The sequence below is a fragment of the Anomaloglossus baeobatrachus genome, chromosome 10, assembly GCF_048569485.1.
Source record: "Anomaloglossus baeobatrachus isolate aAnoBae1 chromosome 10, aAnoBae1.hap1, whole genome shotgun sequence".
Taxonomy (NCBI): Eukaryota; Metazoa; Chordata; class Amphibia; order Anura; family Aromobatidae; genus Anomaloglossus; species Anomaloglossus baeobatrachus.
This window is the reverse complement of record NC_134362.1, coordinates 132170512-132198279: the sequence shown is the minus strand read 5'-3', so window position 1 is coordinate 132198279 and position 27768 is coordinate 132170512. Positions and strand designations below refer to the sequence as shown.

At 44.6% G+C, this 27768-nt stretch overlaps 1 protein-coding gene across 3 annotated transcripts in view; it reads left to right on the top strand.

The window, feature by feature from the left end:
- The window catches only part of DUS2 (dihydrouridine synthase 2), a 498816-nt gene that overhangs the window by 399130 nt on the left and 71918 nt on the right, over positions 1-27768 (top strand). For all 3 annotated transcript variants that reach the window (XM_075325642.1, XM_075325643.1, XM_075325644.1), the window contains one exon: positions 10693-10780. In XM_075325642.1, the coding sequence (XP_075181757.1) occupies positions 10693-10780 (88 nt within the window). The remainder of the gene's footprint in view (positions 1-10692; positions 10781-27768) is intronic.

Sequence of the window (27768 nt, the reverse complement as noted above, 5' to 3'; positions counted from 1 at the left end):
AGCATCACACACCCTTCCATGGCTCTGCATGTAATGCAATCCTGTGGAACCACAGAACCCAGCCAACTTCACATTGCAGAGCTCCCATGCTTCTGCAAAACATACCGGCCCTTTGTAATACAGCCGGTTGATACGTCACATACCCCCCCCTCTGTTCAAACCCGGAAAGGAGAACACTTGCCAACGACCTGGGGCCACGAGAGAGGGTATCACCGCCGCCATGCCCCACCAGTCGAGAGGGCCCTCCAAGGTGCCCAAGAGCATAAGTCCCTGAGACATCGCCCGACACTGTCACCAAACCCTGTCGTGTCAACCTAGGGTTAAAGGACATCCCCTTTCCGGACCGTTCACTCCCTGACCCCCTCCCAGGGTCACCGTATTAGAGAGACACGTCCTCAGTCAAACCTACAGTCTTGTCCGAACCTAGGCTTACTCGTGTACCCCCAGGGCTACTGTCGGGAACTCTAAGCTCATAGCGGCCACTATCTACAGTGCATCGTAGGTTTCTTCTTGATCAGCGATTCCTTTTATCGCGTGTCTTAACTACTGGACCGACACGCCATCTTCCACTTCTCTCCCCTGAACAACGGGTGGAAGACGGCTGCTGTCCCCCACACAATTGGCGAAGCTGCTCCTCAATTTTCAGGTTTTCTTGCCTCAACCGCTCCATGTCACGTACATGGTGTAGCCGATATCCAAGAAGGCTTTGAATGTTTCCAAGACTCTCTACAGTCCCGACACAGACGAACGGAACCATACCAGCTTCCCTGGGTATCTTGCTCTCATTAGCAGCAGGGATTCTTAATCTCACTAATCCTGACTTATTCACCATGTCTTGCATGACGCGTCCGGTTTTTCCAATGACTCTCCCCACCAGAGCCCAGGATACTTGGACGATATCTTCCGCCAGACTCTGCGCTTTCCTTTTATACTCTAGCTGTCTTGTGGCTTCCTCATTTCGCAGTTGGACCTGCCACTTTATACGAACACATCTGAAGTGCATGTCCTTTAGAATAGCCACCCGCTGCCCAGTAGTTTCACTGGTGGACAATATCACTAACTGTTCAGCCTCTGGGGTACAATAGACCTCACACGCTTCCACAGCTCTCTTAAAGTCGTCATGCATGCACTCGATGGCACACGCTTCTCTTAAGTCCTCAGGTATATCCACCATGCACTTGACTACAGAAGTCTCATTCATCCCTGCCGCTTCCACATGCTTGTCCAGTTTCGCTTCCAGAGTCATCTCTCTTTGGGCCTCCCCTGCTTCTTCAACAAGTTTGGTCAGGATCGACACTCGCTGCTCCATCTGTTCCAAGGCTACCTGGGACCTGGACTGGTACTCTGCCAAGTGACTTTGGAGCTCAGCCACTTCTTTCTCCAGCTCCCTTACTCGACTCTCAGTAGCCTGCCTAAGAAGTATCTCTTGTTGCAGATGGTCTTTGCTCATCCTCTTGAATAACTCTTCACTTGCGGACCTCTCTGGTCTATGACACCCTCTTTCCGAGACTTCTTCCGCCTCTAAACCTCTGGCTTTTTCGTGGGGTTCAACTTTGTCATAGTCACCCCTTTCTTGGGTCTCAGCTGCTTCCTCTTCAGCCGCCTCACAGATAGGTGGCTCGTCAGCTTGCTCAGAAGTGGGAGAGAATTCGGCTTTCAACTCTGGGGTCGACTCCTTCTCCATGGCTTCATCGCACGGACCACTGTTGTCCCAATGTATCTGTTTCTCTGGCAGCTTGTCATCGCTTGCCAGTGTACCCGCCTCAGCTGCAGAACCTTTTGGGTTTCTTACTCTTCTTATCCACGACCTTCTCTATATCCTCCATCTTGGTTTTACCAAGCAGGTCAGGCAAGCTCTCAGTCCTGGATGAGACCTCTGGTCCAGACTTCACCTCCTCAGAGGCGCTCTTCACTTCAGCGCCAGCTGTTTCTTGGGTCTTCACTGCATTACCTTCAACTTCCTCTGGGGTCTCTGCAGTGTCACCCTCAGCCTGGGTGTCACACCCTTCAACATGGCACTCTGTTCCTTTTAGAGATTTGGGGTTGAATTCGCTGTCATCCACCCCAGCACCCGGTAGTTCACCAGTCTGCTCACCATGACTGTTGGGGATTATTCCTCCCCCCTCGCTCTCCAGGATTCCATTTCCTATTCCCCTCTCGCTTGACAGACTATCAGCTGCACCCGGGGAAATCATAGGGACCACCCCCATTACGTCCTTGGTTGGCTCCTTTTCTGCGTTTTCACCCGGCTGATTTCTGTCGTTACAATGTGTCAGTTCCCTCTCTGATTCCTCTTTCTTTTGTAGGATATCACTGTCTGACTCAACCGTAGCAGTTTTTACTGGCACCATGTCTTCATTACCCAGGCATGTCACTTTCTCTGCACCCTCAGACGGCATACATTGTGCCCCCTCTCGGCGCTTATTACATCTTCAGCGTCGAGAGGATGTTTTACCCTTCTCGCCCATTTGTACCTCACTGTACTCGTTTGTCCCCTTTCTAGAGTCAGTGTCTTTACTGCAGTCATCAACCCTCCCCCTGATGTCCTGGACTAACATGTCCCCGCTTAACCAGGTGTCAGTCTCCTCTCCTGAAACTACTTGGGTTTTAGTGGTCAGACTGTCACTTCCCTTTGGAGACGTCACGTCACTAACTTGGGTCCGTCCATCATTTTCTTTGGTCACCCCTAACTTAGGACAGTCAATTTTAGGAGGTGCTATCTCCTCCTTACCACACACAACTGCACAACAAGGACCCCTTTTAACCTCATATGGTAAACAGGCTGTCTTAGGCAGGGGCCGACTCATTCCTGTGTAATCGGTCCCGGCCTCTGTCTTCCATAAGTCTTTAAACAACTCAAAGTCCTGTCCTATGATAACGGGATAGATCAAATCCCAAACCACACCCACGTCTGGGCGCCCCATACGGTCGGGCGTCTGAATCATCACTCTGGCCAGAGGATATTCTTTAGTGGTCCCATGCACACAGCTTCCTTCTATTGTCCTACCTTCCATAAAATGGAGATTGGGCATGGATCTCACTAAGGTTAGCCAGCTCCCCGGGTCTAACAGACCAGACACACGTAGCCCATTCAAGTCCACGGAGCACTTTTGTGGCCTCACATCGGATAGATAGCCTATTCCGCAGGTAGGACATTGGTAAGGCGAATCCCATTGCCCCTTGCTATAGTCCACCTGTTCGGCTTGTGAATGCTCCACCCCCTGGTGGGTCACCACCGCCTTTTGGGCCACCGCCCCTTTTTGGGACACCGCCCCCTTTTGTGCAACCACCCCTTTTTGGGACACCACCCCCTTTTGGGCAACCACCCCTTTTTGGGACACCGCCCCCTTTTGGGCAACCACCCCTTTTTGGGACACCGCCCCCTTTTGGGGTTTCCATGCAATGTCCTTAGCCCCCAGTTCACACCGTTCGCCCTCATCTCCCTGGGCACCTAGTGTCCATACTGGGCCCCGAAGGGAACTCTCAAACTGGTCCATGGCTGCGACATAGCCGCACACTGACAGTTCCTGCTGTCCCCGGACCAGGAACTGGTACAGCTCTTCCACAACGTCCGGATGGACCATTCCCTCTTTTTGGCTTTCAGCCCCCACTGCTGTCACTGGACCTCCTGGTACATGCTGCGGGTGCTGCTGGCTCAAGAGCCCCTTCATGCTGCAACGAAAAGAGGAACAGGAGGGGCGCTCCAATGGGTAATACCTGGTGGTCAAAGACAGGGGGGGGGGGTTAGAGAACCACTAACCTTTCCGGGTTGTACCGCCCGTACAACCAGGATCTCCAGCCTGTGGTGTATCACTGCTCACCAAGCAGGGCCTCGCAATTCCGTTTGGCCTGGAACCTCCAGTCACTGGTTTCTCGCCACTGCAGCACAGAACCCTGCAGACCCGCTGATTCACCGCCAGCCGCTGGAGCACGCTGTCCCTGTTCGTGGACCCACCGATCCACCGCCAGCTGCTTGAGTGCGCAGACAAAATTTTCGTGGACCCGCCGATCCACAGCAATACGTCCTAGGCCGTTGCCCTTAGCAACCAGGCTGCGTTGCCCCTAGCAACCAGACCGCATGCCCGCATTCTCCACCATATGTAACGATGTGGGGCCCCGAGTGTATGGGGGCCACACGTCAGGTATCGGGATTAACGCACACCGGAACAATTTGTCTCTTTAACAGACCATATGGTTTATTAACAGCTCAATCAAGGGTAATCAGCATCACACACCCTTCCATGGCTCTGCATGTAATGCAGTCCTGTGGAACCACAGGTCCCAGCCAACTTCACATTGCAGAGCACCCATGCTTCTGCAAAACATACCGGCCCTTTGTAATACAGCCGGTTGATACGTCACAATATAATATATATATATATATATATATATATATATATATATATATATATATATATATATATATAGTTTGGGCACCCCGATTAATGTTAACCTTTCTTCTTTATAACAGGGTTTTTACAACAGCTATTTCAGTTTCATATATCTAATAACTGATGGACTCAGTAATATTTCTGGATTGAAATGGGGTTTCTTGTACTAACAGAAAATGTGCAATCCGCATTTAAACAAAATTTGACTGGTGCAAAAGTATGGGCACCCTTATCAATTTCTTGATTTGAACACTCCTAACTACTTTTTACTGACTTACTAAAGCACTAAATTGGTTTTGTAACCTCATTGAGCTTTGAACTTCATAGGCAGGTGTATCCAATCATGAGAAAAGGTATTTAAGGTGGCCACTTGCAAGTTGTTCTCCTATTTGAATCTCCTATGAAGAGTGGCATCATGGGCTCCTCAAAACAACTCTCAAATGATCTGAAAACAAAGATTATTCAACATAGTTGTTCGGGGGAAGGATACAAAAAGTTGTCTCTGAGATTTAAACTGTCAGTTTCCACTTTGAGGAACATAGTAAGGAAATGGAAGAACACAGGTACAGTTCTTGTTAAGCCCATAAGTGGCAGGCCAAGAAAAATATCAGAAAGGCAGAGAAGAAGAATGATGAGAACAGTCAAGACAATCCACAGACTACCTCCAAAGACCTGCAGCATCATCTTGCTGCAGATGGTGTCAATGTACATCGGTCAACTACACAGCACACTTTGCACAAGGAGAAGCTGTATGGGAGAGTGATGCGAAAGAAGCTGTTTCTGCAAGCACGCCACAAACAGAGTTGCCTGAGGTATGCAAAAGGACATTTGGACAATCCAGTTACATTTTGGAAGAAGGTCCTATGGACTGATGAAACAAAGATTGAGTTGTTTAGCCATACAAAAAGGCGTTATGCATGGAGGCAAAAAACCACGGCATTCCAAGAAAAGCACTTGCTACTCACAGTAAAATTTGGTGGAGGTTCCATCATGCTTTGGGGCTGTGTGGCCAATGTCGACACCGGGAATCTTGTTAAAGTTGAGGGTCGCATGGATTCAACTCAGTATCAGCAGATTCTTGACAATAATGTGCAAGAATCAGTGATGAAGTTTAAGTTATGCAGAGGATGGATATTTTAGCAAGACAATGATCCAAAACACCTCTCCAAATCTACTCAGGCATTCATGCAGAGGAACAATGACAATGTTCTGGAATGGCAATCCCAGTCCCCAGACATGAATATCATTGAACATCTGTGGGATGATTTGAAGCGTGCTGTCCATGCTCAGCGACCATCAAACTTAACTGAACTGGAATTGTTTTGTAAACAGGAATGGTCAAATATACCTTCATCCAGGATCCAGGAACTCATTAAAAATTACAGGAAGTGACTAGAGGCTGTTATTTTTCCAAAAGGAGGATCTACAAAATATTAATGTCACTTTTCTGTTGAGGTGCCCATACTTTTGCACCTGTCAAATTTTGTTTAAATGTGGATTGCACATTTTCTGTTAGTACAATAAACCTCATTTCAATCCAGAAATATTACTGAGTCCATCAGTTATAAGATATATGAAACTGAAATAGCTGTTGCATAAACCCAAATTGTTATAAAGAAAAAAGGTTAACATTAATAGGGGTGCCCAAACTTTTTCATATGACTGTATATGTATATATATATATATATATATATATACATACACACATATATATACATAGATAGAGATATATATATATATATATATATATATATATATATATATATACGTATACACACACAAACACACACACACTATATACATATATACACAAACAATCCCCATATACTACATCACCACACTCCTATATACTGCACCTGTAATATACATCACTACAGTCCTATATACTACACCTGTAATATACATCACTACATTCCCATATACATCACTAGACCCCTATATACTACACCTGTAATATACATCACTACATCCCTATACACTACACCTGTAATATACATCACTACACTCCTATATACTGCACCTGTAATATACATCACTACACCTCTATATACTACACCTGTAATATACATCACTACATCCCTATATACTACACCTGTAATATACATCACTACACCTCTATATACTACACCTGTAATATACATCACTACATCCCTATTTACTACACCTGTAATATACATCACTACACCTCTATATACTACACCTGTAATATATATCACTACATCCCTATATACTACACCTGTAATATACATCACTACACCCCTATATACTACACCTGTAATATACATCACTGCACTCCTATATACTACACCTGTAATATACATCACTACACCCCTATATACTGCACCTGATACATCACTGCACCTGTAATATACATCACTACACTCCTATATACTACACCTGTAATATACATCACTACATCCCCATATACATCACTAGACCCCTATATACTACACCTGTAAAACTACATTCCCATATACTACATCACTACACTCCAAATACTAGTCACCAGTTACCCCCCTTCCCCATTGTCCCCTCAGGTTACTAATCACGGCTCACCTCACCCTCCTCAGGCACCTCCGTATGGGCCCCCCGCTCAGCTGCTTCTTCCCTTGTAGGGGCTCTGGCTGTGCCGCTGCTGTTCTCTCCATACAGGCCCCGGCTTCTGCAGCTTCTTCTCCTGCCGGGCGGGAACTTTTGAAATGACACACACGCGCGCCGTACTTGACGACATCAGGGCGCGCGTGTGTGTCACAGAGAAAGGTGCCGGGCAGGGAACAGAGGACAGATTCCGGCGTTCCGCTGCCTACACTGTGCGGCGCTGCAGGATCTGTCCTCTGTTCTCTGCCCGGCACGCAGCGTGTGATGGGGGCAATCTGACCACGGGCCTCCCGGAGCCTGGAGCTCCGGACAACAGGTCAGATTGCCCTCATCACTGATCGGCCAGCAAGGATGCCCTGAGCCAGGCGGGCTGGTCACAGAGAGTAGGCGGGCCGGATGTAGCCCACAGGCCGCACCTTGGCCAGGTCTGCTTTACAGTATTATTGCACAATAGCTCCTTTCTGTGTTTTTTTACATTTGGTGCAGATAAAGCCACATTCGTACCCTAGTACAGCCTGGTTATATTTATATTTCCACTGCTATAGCCACAGTTTCTAGCCTTTGCAAGACAGCACTTTGATGTTGCTGTTTATACCTTTATTACATATTATAACATCTTAGTATTAATATATCTTTTACATCTGGTGCGGTTTATCTCATATAAAGGTATATTATTTTGTGCTATAACCTATATATTTTGGCTGTCATCTATACAGCAAATATACGACCATACATGTCATTTTCATATCCATTTATGTTGTTTGTCTTTTGTCACACAGTGTTTTCTGAACTTTTGTCCTTCAATATTTTCATTAAAAGTGATATTTTAACATACCATTGCAATTCATCTAAGAATTGTTGGCCTACTTAACGTATGTACACTAAATGCAGTCAATACTTGGTCGGGGCTCCTTTTGCATGAATTACTACATCAGTGCGGCGTGGCATGGAGGTGATCAGCTTGTGGCACTGCTGAGGTGTTATGGAAGCCCATGTTACTTTGATAGCAGCCTTCAGCTTGTCTGCATAGTTGGGCCTGGTGTCTTTCATCTTTTTCTTGACAATACCCCATAGATTCCCTATGGGGTTTAAGTCAGGCGAGTTTGCTGGCCAATCAAGCACAGTGATACTGTGGTTATTAAACCATTATTGGTACTTTGACAGTGTGCACAGGTGCCAAATCCTGTGCTCTAAAATGACCTGGTAGATGGCTGCGCTGACTTTGGTCTTGATAAAACATAGTGAAGCTACACCAGCAGAGGACATGGCTCCCCAAACCATCACTGATTGTGGAGACTTCACACTAGACCTCAGGCAGCCTGGATTGTGGCCTCTCCATTCTTCCTCCAGACTGTGGGACCTTGATTACCAAATGAAATGCAAAATATATTTTCATCTGAAAGCACCACCTTGGACCCCTGAGCAACAGTCCAGTTCTTTTTCTTCTTGGCCCAGGTAAGACGCTTCTGGCGTTGTCTATGCTGGAATGTGACAGTTGTAGCCCATGTCCTGGATATGTCTGTGTGTGGTGGCTCTTGAAGCACTGACTCCAGCAGAAGTTCACTCCTTGTGAATCACCCTCAAATTTTTGAATGGCCATTTCTTAACAATCCTATCAAGGCTGCTGTTATCTCGGTTGCTTGTGCACTTTTTTTCTACCACACTTTTTTTTTCTTCCACTCAAATTTCCATTAATATGCTTGAATAAAGCACTCTGTGAACAGCCAGCTTCTTTAACCCCTTCACGACCTTGGACGGATCTATCCGTCATAGATCGTGTCCCGTTAAGCCCCGCCCCCTGCCGCGGGCAGGCGGCGTGGATCGGCACACATATCAGCTGTTTTCAACAGCTGACATGTGTGCCTGCTAGCCGCGGGTGGAATCGCTTCCACCCGCGGCCATTAACCCCTTAAATCTTGCTGCCAAAGTCTGGCAGCAAGATTTAAATGCGCGCGGCCATGTTTGTTACTCACCGCCGCCCCCACCGGAAGTCACGTGTGTTATCACGTGACTATCGGTGGTTGCCATCGTAGCACAGGGTCATGTGATGACGCCTGCTGCTATGATCTTTCACTTTCATTTTCCCTCGGCCGAGAGCAGAGGGAAAACCAAAGTGAGTGAATCTGCTGATTACAGCGGTATTGCTGTGATCAGCAGATAGCGATCAGCGATCGGATTGCTGATTGCTATAGCCCCCTAGGGGGACTAGTAAAATAAAAAAAAAAAGTAAAAAAAAAAGTTTTAAAAAATAAAAAAAAAAACAAAAAACCTAAAAGTTCAAATCACCCCCCTTTCCCCCCATTGAAAATTAAAGGGTTAAAAAATAAATAAATATACACATATTTGGTATCGCCGCGTTCAGAAATGCCCGATCTATCAAAATATAAAATCAATTATTCTGATTGGTAAACGGCGTAGTGGCAAAAAAATTCCAAACGCCAAAATTACGTTTTTTGGTCGCCGCAAGTTTTGCGCAAAATGCAATAACAGGCGATCAGAACGTAGCATCTGCGCAAAAATGGTACCATTATAAACGTCAGCTCGAGACGCAAAAAATAAGCCATCACTGAGCCATAGATCCCAAAAAATAAGAACTCTACGTGTTTCGGAAAATGGCGCAAAACGTGCGCCACTTTTATTGGACAAACTTGTGAATTTTTTTTAACCCCTTAGATACAAGTAAACCTATACATGTTTGGTGTCTACAAACTCGCACCGACCTGAGGCATCACACCCAGACATCAGTTTTACCATATAGTGAACACCGTGAATAAAATATCCCAAAAACTATTGTACGATCCCACTTTTTTTGCAATTTTTCCGCACTTGGAATTTTTTTGCCGTTTTCCAGTACACTATATGGTAAAACTTATGATTTCATTTAAAAGTACAACTCGTCCCGCAAAAAACAAGCCCTCATATGGCAAGATTGACGGAATAATAAAAAAGTTACGGCTCTTGGAAGAAAAGGAGCAAAAAACAAAAACGCAAAAACGGAAAGTGCCCGGGGGCTGAAGGGGTTAACAATGACCTTTTGTGGCTTACCCTCCTTGTGGAGTGTGTCAATGACTGCCTTCTGGACATCTGTCAGGTGAGCAGTTTTCCCCATGATTGTGTAGCCTACAGAACCAGACTAAAGGACCATTTTAAACGCTTAGGAATCCTTTGCAGGTGTTTTGTAGTAATGTATTCTAATTTTATGAGATAATGAGTTTTGGGTTTTCATTGGCTGTAAGACAAAATCACCAACATTAACAGAAATAAACACTTGAAATAGATCCCTCTGTTTTGTAATGACTAGTAATATGTGTTTCACCTTTTAGTATTGAATTACTGAAATAAATTAACTTTTTGATGATATGCTAATTTATTTTGATGCACTTGTAGTTGCATATCTCATAAATAGCCTCAATAGTAAAAACAAACGAAATAGTAAAAACAACCGAAAGAAAGCCTTATACTGAGCAGTATATTTTTGTTGCTGGGATTTTACCCAGTGCTTACACGGAATGTAAGTCACAAACCTAGTATGAACACAGTCTTAGCTTAGCTTGGTTTCTTTGTGTGTATACCCCATAGTCTGTTAATACAAACTTTTATGTGGGGGGATATAATTAGAACATGAAATAATGCTTTAATGATAAAAGCTTCATGCAGTAATTCTGTTTTCTTTTGCTAATGTTTAGCTATTTCTCATTTGCAGAAAGGACTACCTTCCTCAAGTTACTCCTAAGATGTTTCTTTTAGAGTGGTGTAGGAAGGAAAAGTTTCCTCAGCCAGTTTATTACACAGTAAGTTTATCAGACTTATTAAAGTATCACGCTGGCATTTATTTTTTTATTATTTTATCCCTGGAATTTTATCACTAATTTATGCTCCCTGCCTGTAGCAAGATACATACCAGTTGCCATCTTCTGTTTTATGCACCACTCTGGCCATCTACTGTTAGTGACATGTTGGATCGCTCCAGTATTTGTTTGGCAAGTTGGAGGTCACTACTAAATGTAAGTCTACAAAACAAGGCTCTCATAGACTTGCATTGAGAGCTTGTGACCGTTAACTCTGACTTCCGGCCAATTAGGAGCTGCAGTCACAAGATGGCAGAACAGAACTGGAGCTGCACCTGGACAATGACAGGTGGTAAGTATTTTTCTACAGGCAGGGAACAGATAATGATCAGGTAACACATTAGCCACAAAAATACATACTGTTAGATTAATATTTTTCACAATAGCATGTTGATGGAGCACAGGCAAGTATTTTAAAATCATCTGTTTTGTAATATTACACCACGTTACAAATTATTATGCCAATGCTATTTTTCTCTAATGTTCCTAAATGGTTGATGCAAATGAGTCAGTATAATGTTCAAATCGTCAACCCTTAGAGTAGTAATCAAAGTTTATTGGACAAAATTCCCAATGATAACAGTATTTTTTTGAATATTACAAAAAAGTAAAATGCATTGTTTCAAACTATTATGCACAATGGAGTTTCCAAACATTTTATAGGTTGTAATGAACTGAAAATGCTCATTTGTTGAATTTGCAGCATCGAGAGGTCACATTTACTGAAAACAAAACCTGTTAAAATTAAAAACATCTTAACAGACCAATTTACACATTAAAATGACATCCCTTCTTTGATATCACCTTCACAATTCTTGCATCCATTACCTGGTAAGTTTTCGGTTGGTTTCTGCAAGAATTTCTTTTTCAGGATGTCAGAATGACCCCCCAGAGTGGCTATTTTGATGTGAACTTTGTCCCACTCTCAAATCTTTTGCATGAGGTACTACAAAGGTTCTCAAACAGATTGACGTCTGGAGAGGCAGGGGGCCACAATATGAGTTTCCCTCCATTTATGCCCATAGTAACCAATGGGTTTTTTTTACTGCATGAGATGGTGTATTGTCAACAGGAAGATGATTTTGCTACAGATTGCATGGTTTTTCCTTTTGTACTATGGAAGAATGTGGTCAGTCAGAAACGATATACATTTTTTTGGGGTCATTTTCACACCTTCATGGATCTTAAAGGTTCCAGGGCTACTTACTCTAATCCAGCAGCATCCCGCTTTCGGCGGGCACCCACCGTGACTGTAATAACGCCAGATTTAGGAAGCTGTCTGAGGTCTGCAAAGTCTATAACAGGTGACTGAACTGTCCCAACCTGAGTGTCCTCCTTAGCTAGTCCTGGTATGATGATACAATCCTGGCAGCCAGAGTTGAAATCCCTAGGCTGTGGATATGGTCTCCAACCGGAACCGGAGTCCCTAGATTGAAGCCATAAGATATCCTGATCCTCTAGTCAGCTCCTAAGAGCTTAGACTGGATCCATCAGCATCCATCAACAACCACCTGGTGGCTTAAAGAAATCCCTTTTATAGACACAGCCTTCCACTTGGATACACTGCGTCCTCATCGATTGGTTGGACAAGATCGCCTCTCCCATTGGATGAATCTCAAGCTGCATGGACAATGTTCATCCAAATGATGTCTACAGAAAGACTGAGGGTATACATGTAGTCTGGAATGCACAGACTAGATAATGGCTACTAAGGTAATCACATTAGCAATACACAACTACAATACAATGATTACTGGAAGAGTCTGGAGAAATAATACCTAAGCAAACATGAGATAGCACACAGAAGAACAATATGTCTGGCTGAATGTTAAGAAACTTTAACCCATGAGAGGCATTGGGTGTCCATGTCGTCACAGTGGCTATCCACCAACCATCCACTACTCCATATATCTGGACCATACAGGGTTGCAAGGCACTGAACACTGAAGAAGACTATTCTAAAAATCAGTCTTCATGTGTGTCGGGGCCAGTGGCGTACCGTCAATAGAGGCAAACTACGCAGCTGCTACGGGGCCCCTGACCTAAAGGGGCCCGGAGCGGCTGCCTGCGGTGTGTGCACTTTTACTTTCCATCATTCCCAGCACGGGCGGGCTGCCCCGGGCCATCACCAAGCAGCTGATTAAGGGGGGGGGGGCGCACTGTGTGAATAGCTGCAGGCACCAACACAGAGGAGCAGACTCACCCACACTGTACAGCGCAGCCCCTGCTGTAGAGGGGGTTGTGGCCAGGCAGCGATTTCTACCAGACAGAAAGCTGTGAGAGCTGCCAGGAGGAGAACAGTCAATCAGGAGAGCGGGTGGAGCTTGTTCAGAACAGGCGCAGGGAAAATGACAGCTAAACAGTGCAGGAGAAAGAGCACAGACCTGGCAAGAAGATAACAGAGCAGAATAAGCACAGACCTAGCAAGGAGAGACAACAGAGCAGAAGAAGCAAAGGAAAGAGAGAGCTACGCAAACAAGAAGAAGGGAGAGCAGGAGGACCAGAAAGGAAAAGCAGAGGAGAGGAACTGAACAGCACAGCCAGCAGGACCCAAAGAAAGTGGAGGCAGAAGCCACTAACATCTCTCACAGCACAGGAGCAGGTGAGTATTATAATGTACAAATGTCTGCCTGTAATACTAAAGAAACTGCCCTGTGCTGTGTCATCTCTGTGTGTAATATCTCTGTACTAAAAGGGAAACCATCAGCAAGCCGTATGTCAATGCTCTGTGCTGCGATGTGCAGCAGAGCATGAATCAGAGCCAATATACCTGATGTGACACTGCAGAGGGGTATAAGAGTAGGAGGGAAGCCCCATGTATGGTAGCCATAAGCGTGCCGCTTCTCTCCTACACTGAATAACCCTCTGCAGTGCCACATCTGGTATATTGGCTCTGCTTCATGCTCTGTTGCAAAGCGCTGCACAGAGCGTTTACTTATAGCTTGCTGACGGTTTCCCTTTTATTCTAGTACTCTTTTGCAGTACCTATATTTGGCTCATCAGGCCTGCTTTATGCTTTACTCACAGAGCATTTATCCCCGTCCTCCATCCCCTTTCTTTTTTCCTGGCACACGTATATTTCTGTTCTTCTTGGTGTATTTTTGCACTCGTTGCCCCATATCTATATCTGTACAGGGATTGATAGTTCCTGGGTCAGTGGATAATCACACTGGGTATAGGATCCTATGTATTACTTTTTTCCTTTTTTTATTAGATCACATGGATGCCCTGACATGTTAGCAGTGAGCTATAATAGCCTGTAATGAAGCTATACATATGACTCTGTGCTGGCTGTATAGCACGACGCGTATTTAAAGGGAACCTGTCAGCAGAAATTTTGCACTAAACATAAAAGATTCCCCCTCTGCAGCTCCTGAGCTGCATTCCAGCAAGGTTCCTGTTATTATTGTGCCCCCTTTTAGACCAAAAGAAATACTTTATAAAGTGGTACCTTTTTGTTTGCAAATACTGTAAATGGTACACGGGGGCGGGCTGCCTGGTGTCCGTTATTGTGCCTCCTGCCGCTTTAGGCCGTCCCCCATCGCTCATTTCCATAGCTATGGACGCCGCCCAGTGCTCCAGAGGTCCCCGCGCATGCCCAGTGCCTATCTCTCGTGAATGAGCACTGTGCCCAGTGTCACCGCTGGTGACGTTTTGTGCAGGCTTTAGATTATGGGCGGCGCTGTGATTTTCCTCAGCAAGTAACCGCCCATAATCGCGTGACCGCGCTTTCCCCTCTGCCTCCACCATTCTGCGCAAGTGCGGGCCTGCTGACTACACGTTACCTTTTTCCCATCTTGCCCTGAGGCAGGAAATAGATGGGAGGAGCAGGACACCACCGATCAGGAGGAGACGCGGAGAGAAGCTTACCGACGTACGCAGTAAAAAAAAACATGTAAAAACAAACAATGTCCTACTCCGCGCTCCTCCCATCTATTTCCTGCCTCAGGGCAAGATGGGAAAGAGGTAACGTGGGGTCAGCAGGCCCGCGCTTGCGCAGAAAGGTGGAGGCAGAGGGGAAAGCGTGGTCACGCGATTATGGGTGGTTACTTGCTGAGGAAAATCACAGCGCTGCCCATAATCTAAAGCCTGCGCAACATGTCACCAGCAGTGACACTGGGCACAGTGCTCATTCACGAGAGATAGGCACTGGGCATATGCGGGGACCTCTGGAGCACTGGGCGGCGTCCACAGCTATGGAAATGAGCGATGGGGGACGGCCTAAAGCGGCAGGAGGCAGAATAACGGACACCAGACAGCCCGCCCACGTGTACCATTTACAGTATCTGCATACAAAAAGGTACCACTTTATAAAGTATTTCTTTTGGTCTAAAAGGGGGCACAATTATAACAGGAACCTTGCTAGAATGCAGCCCAGGAGCTGCAGAGGGGGAATCTTTTATGTTTAGTGCAAAATTTCTGCTGACAGGTTCCCTTTAATCTATGTATTGTTATTGTGGATTAATGTTTATGGGCATATTATAAGAGTGGGTTATCATAAGTGCCTTATCTGATATATTGGGTCTACTCCATGCGCTGTTGCACAGAGCATTATTCAGGGCCACCTGACAGTCTTCTCTTCTATACTAATCCTTCTTTGATGTGCCCATATCTGGTTTATTACAGAATAACTTGAAGTTAGTTATTTGTATGTCTCTGTACTAGTTGTGTGGCGCTGCACATATTTATTCCATGTATTGAATTGTTATGTGCATTAACTGTATATGGGTATTGTATTACAGTAGGTTTTCACACTTTTGCGGAGGTTGTCATTTGGGATTTGTTCATGCTTTTAAAGGGACCAGTCATCAGATTTGGGGTCTATAAGCTGCGGCCCCCAGCAGTGGGCTCTTATATACAGCATTCTAGCATGCTGTATATAAGAGTCCAGGCCGCTGTGTAGAACGTAAAAATCTAATATATAAAGCTGAGTATATGTGTGTATGTGTGTGTGTATGTGTGTATGTCCGCTAAAGGAATCCGCACCGTCGCATTTACAACCACGAAATTTTGCACAGACGCCTCATGTGACTCAGGGAACGTCATAGACTATGTTTGAACGGACAAAACCAAACGCAAGAGAGAGGCGATCATCGGTTCAACTCTTTTTTTCATATTGTGATTTAGAACATGCAGAGAGGTGATGGGGAAGAAGAAACGGTATACATCACCGCAGACAGTACAAAAAATGGTAGTAATGTACCAGTTATATACAAAAATGATATATTGTCATATCCAACCAGGGAATGGTGACCCACAGATCAAAAACACATGCTCACAGAAATGGTGCACCAGGACAACTCTTAATATAAGATGTAATATAGAAATAAACTAGAGAACCTAGTGTATATAAGAGGAAGCCATGGATAACAATATTAGACCTCTCAATGTAGAGAGGAATGTATCATATAGAATACACCATGTAAGCATGTATCTATGTTGGTGGTGGAAAACCACACCGCAGCGGGAAAGTACAAGGACCACAGTAAATAATTATAGTGAGAGTAAATAAGATAATACAATATATATATGTGTATTCTCACATTAGGATCGATGTGTTTTTCCAGCAGCAGTGGTATAGACCAGCACCAACAGGGGCATGCGTGACGCCCCCTGACGAAGGTACACTCCGAAATGCGCATCGGGCACATTTCCTCCGCAGTCTTCTAATCTAGGTAATGTTATTATCGTATGATTGCCTTGTTCTAATCAGTGGTTGGTACCCTTGAATTGGTGGCTGCATGCTGCTTTTTACCGCCATGCTGTATTTCAGTTATGTGGATCCTGTGATCTCCAGCAACTAGTAGTATTGCATGCCCCTGTTGGTGCTGGTCTACACCACTGCTGCGATTTGGTTCACATATTACAGTCCTTTTCTGCGTAGCATATGATGTGTATATTTATACATATGTATTGGTACATATATCAATAATCTTATAATATTCAGTTGTCTATGCCATTACTTATGTTTGAACGGGAAAATTTAACCCCGTGCTTTACAGTTAGTCTCCAAAATCCTGCCTCCATTAATCTGAATGGAGCTGGGAGATATGGGCTATTAATAGCAACTGTCAGTGGTTCCTATAGGAACAAAATAAACTGTTAGTATAAGAAGCTTATGTGTGAGTGAGAGACAGAAAAAGACAGACAGACAGACACAGACAGAGACAGAGAGGGAAAGAGACAGAGAGATAGAGACAGAGACAGACGGGCAAAGAGACAGCTGTGGAAAGAGACAGCCGGGCAAAAAGACAGTCGGGCAAAGAGACAGCCCTGGAAAGAGACAGACGGGCAAAGAGGTAGATGGGCAAAGAGACAGCCCTGGAAGAGACAGCCGGACAAAGAGACAGCCGGGCAAAGAGACAGACCTGGAAAGAGACAGACCTGGAAGCGACAGCTGAGCAAAGAGACAGCCGGGCAAAGAGACAGACCTGGAAGAGACATATGGGCAAAGACACAGCAGGGGAAAGAGACAAAAGGGGAAAGAGACAGACGGAGAAAGAGACAGCCCTGGAAGGAGACAGACGGGGAACGAGACAGACAGATAGAGACACACAGACAGACACAGAAAAAGAGAGAGACACAGAGATAGAGAGAGACAGACAGAGAGACTGATACAGAGACAGAGAAACTGATACAGACAGAGACAGACACACACACAGAGACAGACAGACAGAGACAGACAGAAACTCGAACGCCCGGGTACTAGAGCAAGTCACTTTATAAAACTCACTTAAGGGGCAGGCAGACTGGTCGGATGGGTGTCTCCGTTCTCCGGTACCTGAGCCTCCTCTTTCAGCCATCTTTGTCCTTCTTCTATAGCCGGGGTGCATGATGCGTCCTACGTCATCCACACTCGCCGGCATTGAGGTCCCGTGCAGGCGCACTACAATACTTTGATCTGCCCTGCTCAGGGCAGATGAAAGTGTGCCTGCGCTGGACCTCAATGCTGGCGAGTGTGGATGACGTAGGACACATCATGCACCCCAGCTATAGAAGAAGAACAAAGATGGCTGAAAGAGGAGGTGCCGTTACCGGAGAACGGAGACACTCATCTGACCCATCTGCACCGCACCGCCCCTTAGGGGAGTATTATAAAGTGATTTTTACGTTTTATGGCCTGGGCTCTTATATACAGCATGTTAGAATGCTGTATATAAGAGCCCACTGGTGGTGGCCGCAGCTTATAGGCCCCAAATCTGGTGACAGGTTCCCTTTAAATGATTTTATTATGTGTGTTTACTGTCCTTTTGGATTTAATAAAGATTGTTATATTTGTATTTAGCATTTCCATTTTCTGGTGTGGGCATCCATTATGTGTTAGCTTTTTTTCTTCTTCCGTTTTGGTCATATTGTGATCATGCAGGATGCTGCACTAGGTTTTATTGATTTAGTACAGGTGTGCACCCCTTTTTTGTATATATATTATTTCTGTACTGTGACATCACTGTGTGTATTATCCCTGTAATGTGACATCACTGTGTGTATTATCCCTGTAATGTGACATCACTGTGTGTATTATTCCTGTACTGTGATATCACTGTGTATTATCCCTGTACTGTGACATCACTGTGTGCAATACCCTTGTACTGTGACATCACTGTGTGTATTATTCCTGTACTGTGACATCACTGTGTATTATCCTTGTACTGTGACATCACTGTGTGTATTACCCCTGTGCTGGGACATCACTGTGTGCCTTTCCCCTGTACTGTGACATCACTGTGTGTATTATCCCTATACTGTGATATCATTGTGTGCATTATCCCTATACTGTGACATCACTATGTGTATTATCCCTGTACTGGGGGGGATTTGCGGTGTGATCCCACTGGTCTTTGTGCAGTGGGCTTTTCTCAGTAACAGGACGGTGCTTATATTCTGACTCTATGTGGTGATAATATTTGGTCATGGTGTGGCGGCATTATTTTGCAATGTATAGTAGTATTATTGGTCTTGGTATGGTGGGTGCTGTTCACTATCACTATGTAGTATGTGTTATTTTGTAGTTGTATGATTAGTTTGTTGATGCATTACTAAAAAGAAATGTAGATATTTATAGATTTGTATTATTTAATTATTTTTCCGCCAGCAGTAACTGTATCACTGTATCACTAAGTACTGTGAGACACTTAGACCCTGTGGCACTTGCGGATTTCCTGCAGTTTTGCTGCATGTTTCGCTGCATGTTATGTTCATAACATCTCTGCAGTGATTCACCAGCAAATCCTATGGGGAAAAAAAATGCTGTGCGGATTTTGACAGCTGCATGTTTTTCTACGGGATTCCCGCAGCAAAAACAATTGCATGTCACTTATTTTTCGCACGTCGCTGCGGCATTTCACTCCATTGACTGCAATGTAATCAGGAAATCCCGCAGGGAGCAAATTCTGTGCGGTTCATTGCGTTTTCCTGCGTTATTCTCTGCGGTATTTTTACCATCCAGCCGAGGTAAACACACAGCGGCGGCCCGATATTCTCAGGCTGGGGAGGGCGAGGGCCATGGTTAATGCCCCCCCCCTCCGCAGCCGAGAATATCAGCCTGCAGCTGCCCCGGGACTGTCACATCCATTATGCGGCAGTCCCGGAGTTTCCCCGCCTCTTCCAGATTGCCGAGATTTGGTGGCAATCAGGGTAATAATGAGTTAATGGCAGCGCATCGCCGCCACTAACTCATAGCTTAATCATGTCAGCGTCTATGAGACAGCTGTGATGATTAACCTGTAAGTAAAGTGAATAAATAAGTAAAGTGAAACAAACACCGAAAAATCCTTTATTTTAAATAAAACACAAAAAGCCCCCTCTTTCACCACTTTATTACCCCCCCCCCAAACACACAGCTCCGCCGTAATCCACCGAGGTCCCACATTGCTTGCATCCAGCCGCGACTGACACATACTGAATGCAGCCTCGTAACAAGACTACAGAGAGGTAATTACAGGTCAATTTCCACGGACGGTAATGTGAACACACTACCGCTCGGGTGAACTGCAGCGTGTCGATTGTTAATTGAACTGTCCTCTATCTATCTATCCCTCTATCTATTCTTCTATCTGTCTATTTATTTATCTATCTATCTACTATCTAGCTAAGAAGGAAAATACTTTTTTTTTTTTCAATGTGCTTTATTGCATTGAATGCATTAAAACACATGTACCAACCCGTGGCAAAACCGCGGCAATACCACGGTAAAACCGCAGCAAACCGCATGCGGTTTTCGGTGTCAGACAAACAGTATATACAGATTGTATACACAGGCAGACAGACTGTATACACACAGTATATACAGACAGACGGTATACACAGACAGACATTATATACAGACAGACAGTATATACAGACAGACTGAATACACAGGCAGACAGACTGAATACACAGACAGACAGACTGTATACACAGACAGACTGTATACACAGACAGACTGTATACACAGACAGACTGTATACACAGACGGACTGTATACACAAACAGTATACACAGACAGACTGTATACACAGAGGAGACTATACACAGAGGAGACTGTATACACAGACAAACAGACTGAATACACAGACAGTATATACATACAGACAGTATATACATACAGATAGTATACACAGACAGACTGTATACACAGACAGACTGTATACACAGACAGACTGTATACACAGACAGACTGTATACACAGACAGACTGTATACACAGACAGACTGAATACACAGACAAACAGTATATACAGATTGTATACACAGGCAGACAGACTGTATACACACAGTATATACAGACAGACGGTATACACAGACAGACATTATATACAGACAGACATTATATACAGACAGACAGTATATACAGACAGACTGAATACACAGGCAGACAGACTGAATACACAGAAAGACAGACTGTATACACAGACAGACTGTATACACAGACAGACTGTATACACAGACAGACTGTATACACAGACAAACAGTATATACAGACAGACAGTATACACAGACGGTCTGTCTGTATATACTGTTTGTCTGTGTATACAGTCTCTGTGTATACAATCTGTCTGTATATACTGTTTGTCTGTGTATTCAGTCTGTCTGTGTATACAGTCTGTCTGTCTGTATAATCAGTCTGTCTGCCTGTGTATTCAGTCTGTTTGTATATACTGTCTGTCTGTATATAATGTCTGTCTGTGTATACCGTCTGTCTGTATATACTGTGTGTATACAGTCTGTCTGCCTGTGTATACAATCTGTATATACTGTTTGTCTGTGTATTCAGTCTGTCTGTGTATACAGTTTTTCTGTGTATACAGTCTGTCTGTCTGTGTATACTATCTGTATGTATATACTGTCTGTATGTATATACTGTGTGTCTGTGTATTCAGTCTGTTTGTCTGTGTATACAGTCTGTCTGTGTATACAGTCTCCTCTGTGTATACAGTCTGTCTGTATATACTGTTTGCCTGTGTATACAATCTGTCTGTATATACTGTTTGTCTGTGTATTCAGTCTATCTGTATACAGTCTGTCTGTCTGTGTATACTATCTGTATGTATATACTGTCTGTGTATACTATCTGTATGTATATACTGTCTGTCTGTGTATTCAGTCTGTTTGTCTGTGTATACAGTTTGTGTATGCAGTCTGTGTATACAGTCTGTCTGTGTATACAGTCTGTCTGTATATACTGTCTGTCTTAAAAAACTGTCTTTCTGTGTATACTGTCTTTCTGTGTATACAGTCTGTCTGTGTATACAGTCTGTCTGTCTGTGTATACTATCTGTATGTATATACTGTCTGTATGTATATACTGTCTGTCTGTGTATTCAGTCTGTTTGTCTGTGTATACAGTCTGTCTGTGTATGCAGTCTGTGTATACAGTCTGTCTGTGTATACTGTCTGTCTGTATATACTGTTTCTGTATACAGTCCGTCTGTGTATACTGTCTGTCTGTATATACTGTCTTTCTGTATATACAGTCTGTCTGTGTATACTATCTGTATGTATATACTGTCTGTCTGTGTATACTATCTGTATGTACAGTTAGGTCCAGAAATATTTGGACAGTGACACAATTTTCGCGAGTTGGGCTCTGCATGCCACCACATTGGATTTGAAATGAAACCTCTACAACAGAATTCAAGTGCAGATTGTAACGTTTAATTTGAAGGTTTGAACAAAAATATCTGATAGAAATTGTAAGAATTGTACACATTTCTTTACAAACACTCCACATTTTAGGAGGTCAAAAGTAATTGGACAAATAAACCAAACCCAAACAAAATATTTTTATTTTCAATACTTTGTTGCGAATCCTTTGGAGGCAATCACTGCCTTAAGTCTGGAACCCATGGACATCACCAAACGCTGGGTTTCCTCCTCCTTAATGCTTTGCCAGGCCTTTACAGCCGCAGCCTTCAGGTCTTGCTTGTTTGTGGGTCTTTCCGTCTTAAGTCTGGATTTGAGCAAGTGAAATGCATGCTCAATTGGGTTAAGATCTGGTGATTGACTTGGCCATTGCAGAATGTTCCACTTTTTTGCACTCATGAACTCCTGGGTAGCTTTGGCTGTATGCTTGGGGTCATTGTCCATCTGTACTATGAAGCGCCGTCCGATCAACTTTGCGGCATTTGGCTGAATCTGGGCTGAAAGTATATCCCGGTACACTTCAGAATTCATCCGGCTACTCTTGTCTGCTGTTATGTCATCAATAAACACAAGTGACCCAGTGCCATTGAAAGCCATGCATGCCCATGCCATCACGTTGCCTCCACCATGTTTTACAGAGGATGTGGTGTGCCTTGGATCATGTGCCGTTCCGTTTCTTCTCCAAACTTTTTTCTTCCCATCATTCTGGTACAGGTTGATCTTTGTCTCATCTGTCCATAGAATACTTTTCCAGAACTGAGCTGGCTTCATGAGGTGTTTTTCAGCAAATTTAACTCTGGCCTGTCTATTTTTGGAATTGATGAATGGTTTGCATCTAGATGTGAACCCTTTGTATTTACTTTCATGGAGTCTTCTCTTTACTGTTGACTTAGAGACAGATACACCTACTTCACTGAGAGTGTTCTGGACTTCAGTTGATGTTGTGAACAGGTTCTTCTTCACCAAAGAAAGTATGCGGCGATCATCCACCACTGTTGTCATCCGTGGACGCCCAGGCCTTTTTGAGTTCCCAAGCTCACCAGTCAATTCCTTTTTTCTCAGAATGTACCCGACTGTTGATTTTGCTACTCCAAGCATGTCTGCTATCTCTCTGATGGATTTTTTCTTTTTTTTCAGCCTCAGGATGTTCTGCTTCACCTCAATTGAGAGTTCCTTAGACCGCATGTTGTCTGGTCACAGCAACAGCTTCCAAATGCAAAACCACACACCTGTAATCAACCCCAGACCTTTTAACTACTTCATTGATTACAGGTTAACGAGGGAGACTCCTTCAGAGTTAATTGCAACCCTTAGAGTCCCTTGTCCAATTACTTTTGGTCCCTTGAAAAAGAGGAGGCTATGCATTACAGAACTATGATTCCTAAACCCTTTCTCCGATTTGGATGTGAAAACTCTCATATTGCAGCTGGGAGTGTGCACTTTCAGCCCATATTATATATATATAATTGTATTTCTGAACATGTTTTTGTAAACAGCTAAAATAACAAAACTTGTGTCACTGTCCAAATATTTCTGGACCTAACTGTATATACTGTCTGTCTGTGTATTCAGTCTGTTTGTCTGTGTATACTGTCTGTCTGTATATACTGTTTGTGTATACAGTCCGTCTGTGTATACTGTCTGTCTGTATATACTGTTTGTCTGTGTATACAGTCTGTCTGTGTATACAGTCTGTGTAATTTTTTGAGGAAAACAACTTCAAGGGTGCTAACACTTTTGGCCATGACTGTATATACAGTGCCTACAAGTAGTATTCAACCCCCTGCAGATTTAGCATGTGTACACATTCGGAATTAACTTGGCATTGTGACATTTGGACTGTAGATCAGCCTGGAAGTGTGAAATGCACTGCAGCAAAAAAGAATTTCTTTTTTTTTTTTTTTTTTTTTTTTTTTTTAAATTGTGAAAAGTTTATTCAGAGGGTCATTTATTATTCAACCCCTCAAACCACAAGAATTCTGTTTGGTTCCCCTAAAGTATTAAGAAGTATTTCAGGCACAAAGAACAATGAGCTTCACATGTTTGGATTAATTATCTCTTTTTTTTCCAGCCTTTTCTGACTAATTAAGACCCTCACCAAACTTGTGAACAGCACTCATACTTGGTCAACATGGGAAAGACAAAGGAGCATTCCAAGGCCATCAGAGACAAGATCGTGGAGGGTCACAAGGCTGGCAAGGGGTACAAAACCCTTTTCCAAGGAGTTGGCCCTACCTGTCTCCACTGTTGGGAGCATCATCCGGAAGTGGAAGGCTTATGGAACTACTGTTAGCCTTCCACGGCCTGGACAGCCTTTGTAAGTTTCCACCCGTGCCGAGGCCAGGCTTGTCCGAAGAGTCAAGGCTAACCAAAGGACAACAAGGAAGGAGCTCCGGGAAGATCTCATGGCAGTGGGGACATTGGTTTCAGTCAATACCATAAGTAACGTACTCCACCGCAATGGTCTCCGTTCCAGACGAACCCGTAAGGTACCTTTACTTTCAAAGCGTCATGTCAAGGCTCGTCTACAGTTTGCTCATGATCACTTGGAGGACTCTGAGACAGACTGGTTCAAGGTTCTCTGGTCTGATGAGACCAAGATCGAGATCTTTGGTGCCAACCACACACGTGACGTTTGGAGACTGGATGGCACTGCATACGACCTCAAGAATACCATCCCGGGGCGTGGCCTGCTTGCTAATGGCACCGGTCACCTAGCTGCTGAGCTCCAGCCACCTCGACTCCTAACTGGCTCACTGCGGCTCACCAGTGGCACCAATCTCTCTGCACACGGGGGGAAAGTGCTGCGGAGGTACCCAGGAACGTGGCATGCCAAGGGGAAAGTCCCAGAAGAAGCCGTCCCCGGCGAAAGTTACAGACTTCTTCTCCAGCACGGGACGAGGGAAAATGGCAGCAGCATCCTCCTCCACAGCTTCCTCACGCTCATCCAGGAGGGGATCCACAGCAGGCCCAGACTTGGACACAGACGCTGCAGATATACCGCTTACCAAAGGTACGATGCAGAAACTGCTCAGTGCCCTCCGCTCATCACTGCAGCAGGATTGGAAAGATATGGTGGCTGAGCTGAGGGGAGATATCACTGCCATAGGCAGTCGCACAGCACACATTGAAACTAAAATGCAGGAGCTGACAAAGTCACACAATAGCCTCATTGATGCTAATGCAGCACTGGAGGAACAAGTGCAAAAGCTCCATACCAAGGTCTTGGATTTAGAGGACAGGTCCCGCAGAAACAACATAAGAATCAGAGGAATTCCAGAGGCCATACCAGACAAGGGGCTGCAGAGCTTTCTAGGCTCCTTGCTGCAGGAGCTGCTCCCAGACCTGTCTGCAACTGATTTCCTGGTGGACAGAATACACAGAGTCCCTAAGCCTAAATCCCTCAGTGCTGATGCCCCCCGGGACACTTTGGCTCGCCTGCACTTTTACAAGACCAAAGAAGCCCTGCTGCAAGCCCTGAGAAGGAGGCCGCCTCTGTCTGAGCAATTCCGGCACCTGTCCATTTTTCCGGATCTGTCTGCAGGAACCCTGGCAAAAAGGAGGGAATTTGCCCCTTATACCAAAATTCTCAGGGATGAAGCTATATCCTATAGATGGGGTTTCCCTGTAAAGATCCTGCTTTTCCGTGCAGGAAACACCCACGTCTGCCATTCCCCACAACAGTTGGCAAAGCTCCTATCCTCATGGAACATGGCAAATCTCCCGGCCAGATCTCCAAGAGCCACAGGATCATCCCAAAGGGATAAAGTGAATGAAGATTGGTCCGTCGCGTGAGTTATGTGATATGTCTGAGTCGCGGCTGAGACTTAGTTGCTACTTTTAAGGTCCGCTGGTTCTGTTCAACCAGGACCCTGAGCCCCCATGGCGGTACATTTCCACCATACCGCAGGCCCCCTTTTTGGGCTTTTTTCTATGTGGACTGATGCTCCCTACATCAGTAATGTTAGTGATGTTAATGTTGTCAGTGTTACCTCTTTCCTGCCTAACCTTCCTTTCTCCCCCCGCAGCTCTAGGCAAGAGACTTTTTTTCATGTACAATGGTATTGAACTGTATGTCTATAAATGTTAGGGGCTTGAACTCGCCGGCCAAGAGATCCATGTTTTGGCGGGAAGTGGTTAAATCCAAATGTGACGTGATATGTGGTCAAGAGTCTCATCTCCTCCAGGGGGACTCGCACAGGTTAAATAATGCTAAATTTCCTTTCATACTGCTGGCTTGTGGGAAAAAAAAAAAGGCTGGAGTATTCATTTGTGTAAAAAATACTGTTGCGTTCACACTACATTCCCAACATTTAGACCCTGAAGGTAGATACGCCATTATTAATTGCTCCATAAATGGATCTAAGTATACTATTGCAACCCTTTACGCCCCCAACTCTGGTCAGATCAGCTTTCTGCGGAGGTTTCTTTCCAAGCTTTCATCCGTTACAGAGGGTAAGCAAATAATCTGCGGGGATTTTAACATGTTAATGTCCAGCACTCTGGATTGCTCCAATACTGCTGTAAAGAGGAAGGAAATGAGCACAATAATTTCAGAAAGGCATCTCCATGATATATGGAGATACCAACATGCAAATGAGAGGGACTACACATTCTTCTCACCTCGGTTCACCTCATACAGCAGATTGGACTACTTTCTGGTTGAAAGCTCACTTATTTTGGATTGCTCAGATTCAAAAATTGGACTTATAGCTTGGTCGGACCATGCCCCCATATACCTGACAGTCCAGGAGCAAAGCCGCACGCCCGTTTTTACCCGGTGGCGCATGAATGACTCCCTCCTGGCCTGTAGACAACTCTCTGAGGAGTTGCAGGCCGACCTCGCAGAGTTTTTTAAATTTAATGACAACAAGGAGGTGACAGAGGAAACGCTATGGTCTGCACACAAGGCCTTTATTAGGGGGTCATTCATCAAAATTGCCACTAGGGAGAAAAGGAGGCGTCAGGCAACTTCCAAAGCTCTACTGTCCCACATAGCGCTTTTAGAAGCCCACAATAAATCTGCCCCAAACATGTCAACATCTGACGAACTCAGGAAACTAAGAACACAGCTCCGCCAATTGCTGATGGTAGACTATGAGAAAAATTTAAGATCCCTCAAACAGCGGTACTATATGATGGGTGACAGGGCGGGTGCCTTACTAGCCAGGAGGGTTAAAAAACGAGAAATGCAAAACAAAATTGAATACCTCGTGACGGGTTCTAATGCCACAATACGCAACCCAACGGAAATAGCCAATGCATTCGCTGATTTTTATCAGTCTCTCTACAACCTTAAAAATGACCCCACTGCCCCAAAGCCTACCCAATCGGCAATTAATTCCTTCTTAAACAATATTAATCTTCCTCGGTTATCTACAGTACATCTAGAGCAACTAAATTCCCCTTTCTCCCTGGAAGAGGTTCGCCAGGCGGTGATCACAGCCAAAAGAAATTCAGCTCCAGGCCCAGACGGCCTCACTAACTCCTATTATAGGCAATTCACTGAAACCCTGTCTCCTTTCCTCCTCAGACTTTTCTCCTCTTGGCGAGCCACAGCAGATATTTCACCAAATAATCTAGAGGCCATTATAACTACCCTGCCAAAGCCAGGAAAACCCCCTACATCACCAGGAAACTTCAGGCCAATATCCCTCCTAAACTGCGACTTAAAATTATACGCCAAAATAATCTCAGCTAGAATACATAAAGTCCTTCCATCACTGATTTCCCCGGATCAAGTGGGGTTTGTGGCGGGGAGGCAGGCGAAAGATGGGACGAGACGTATGCTGGACCTGATTGCGGTGGCTG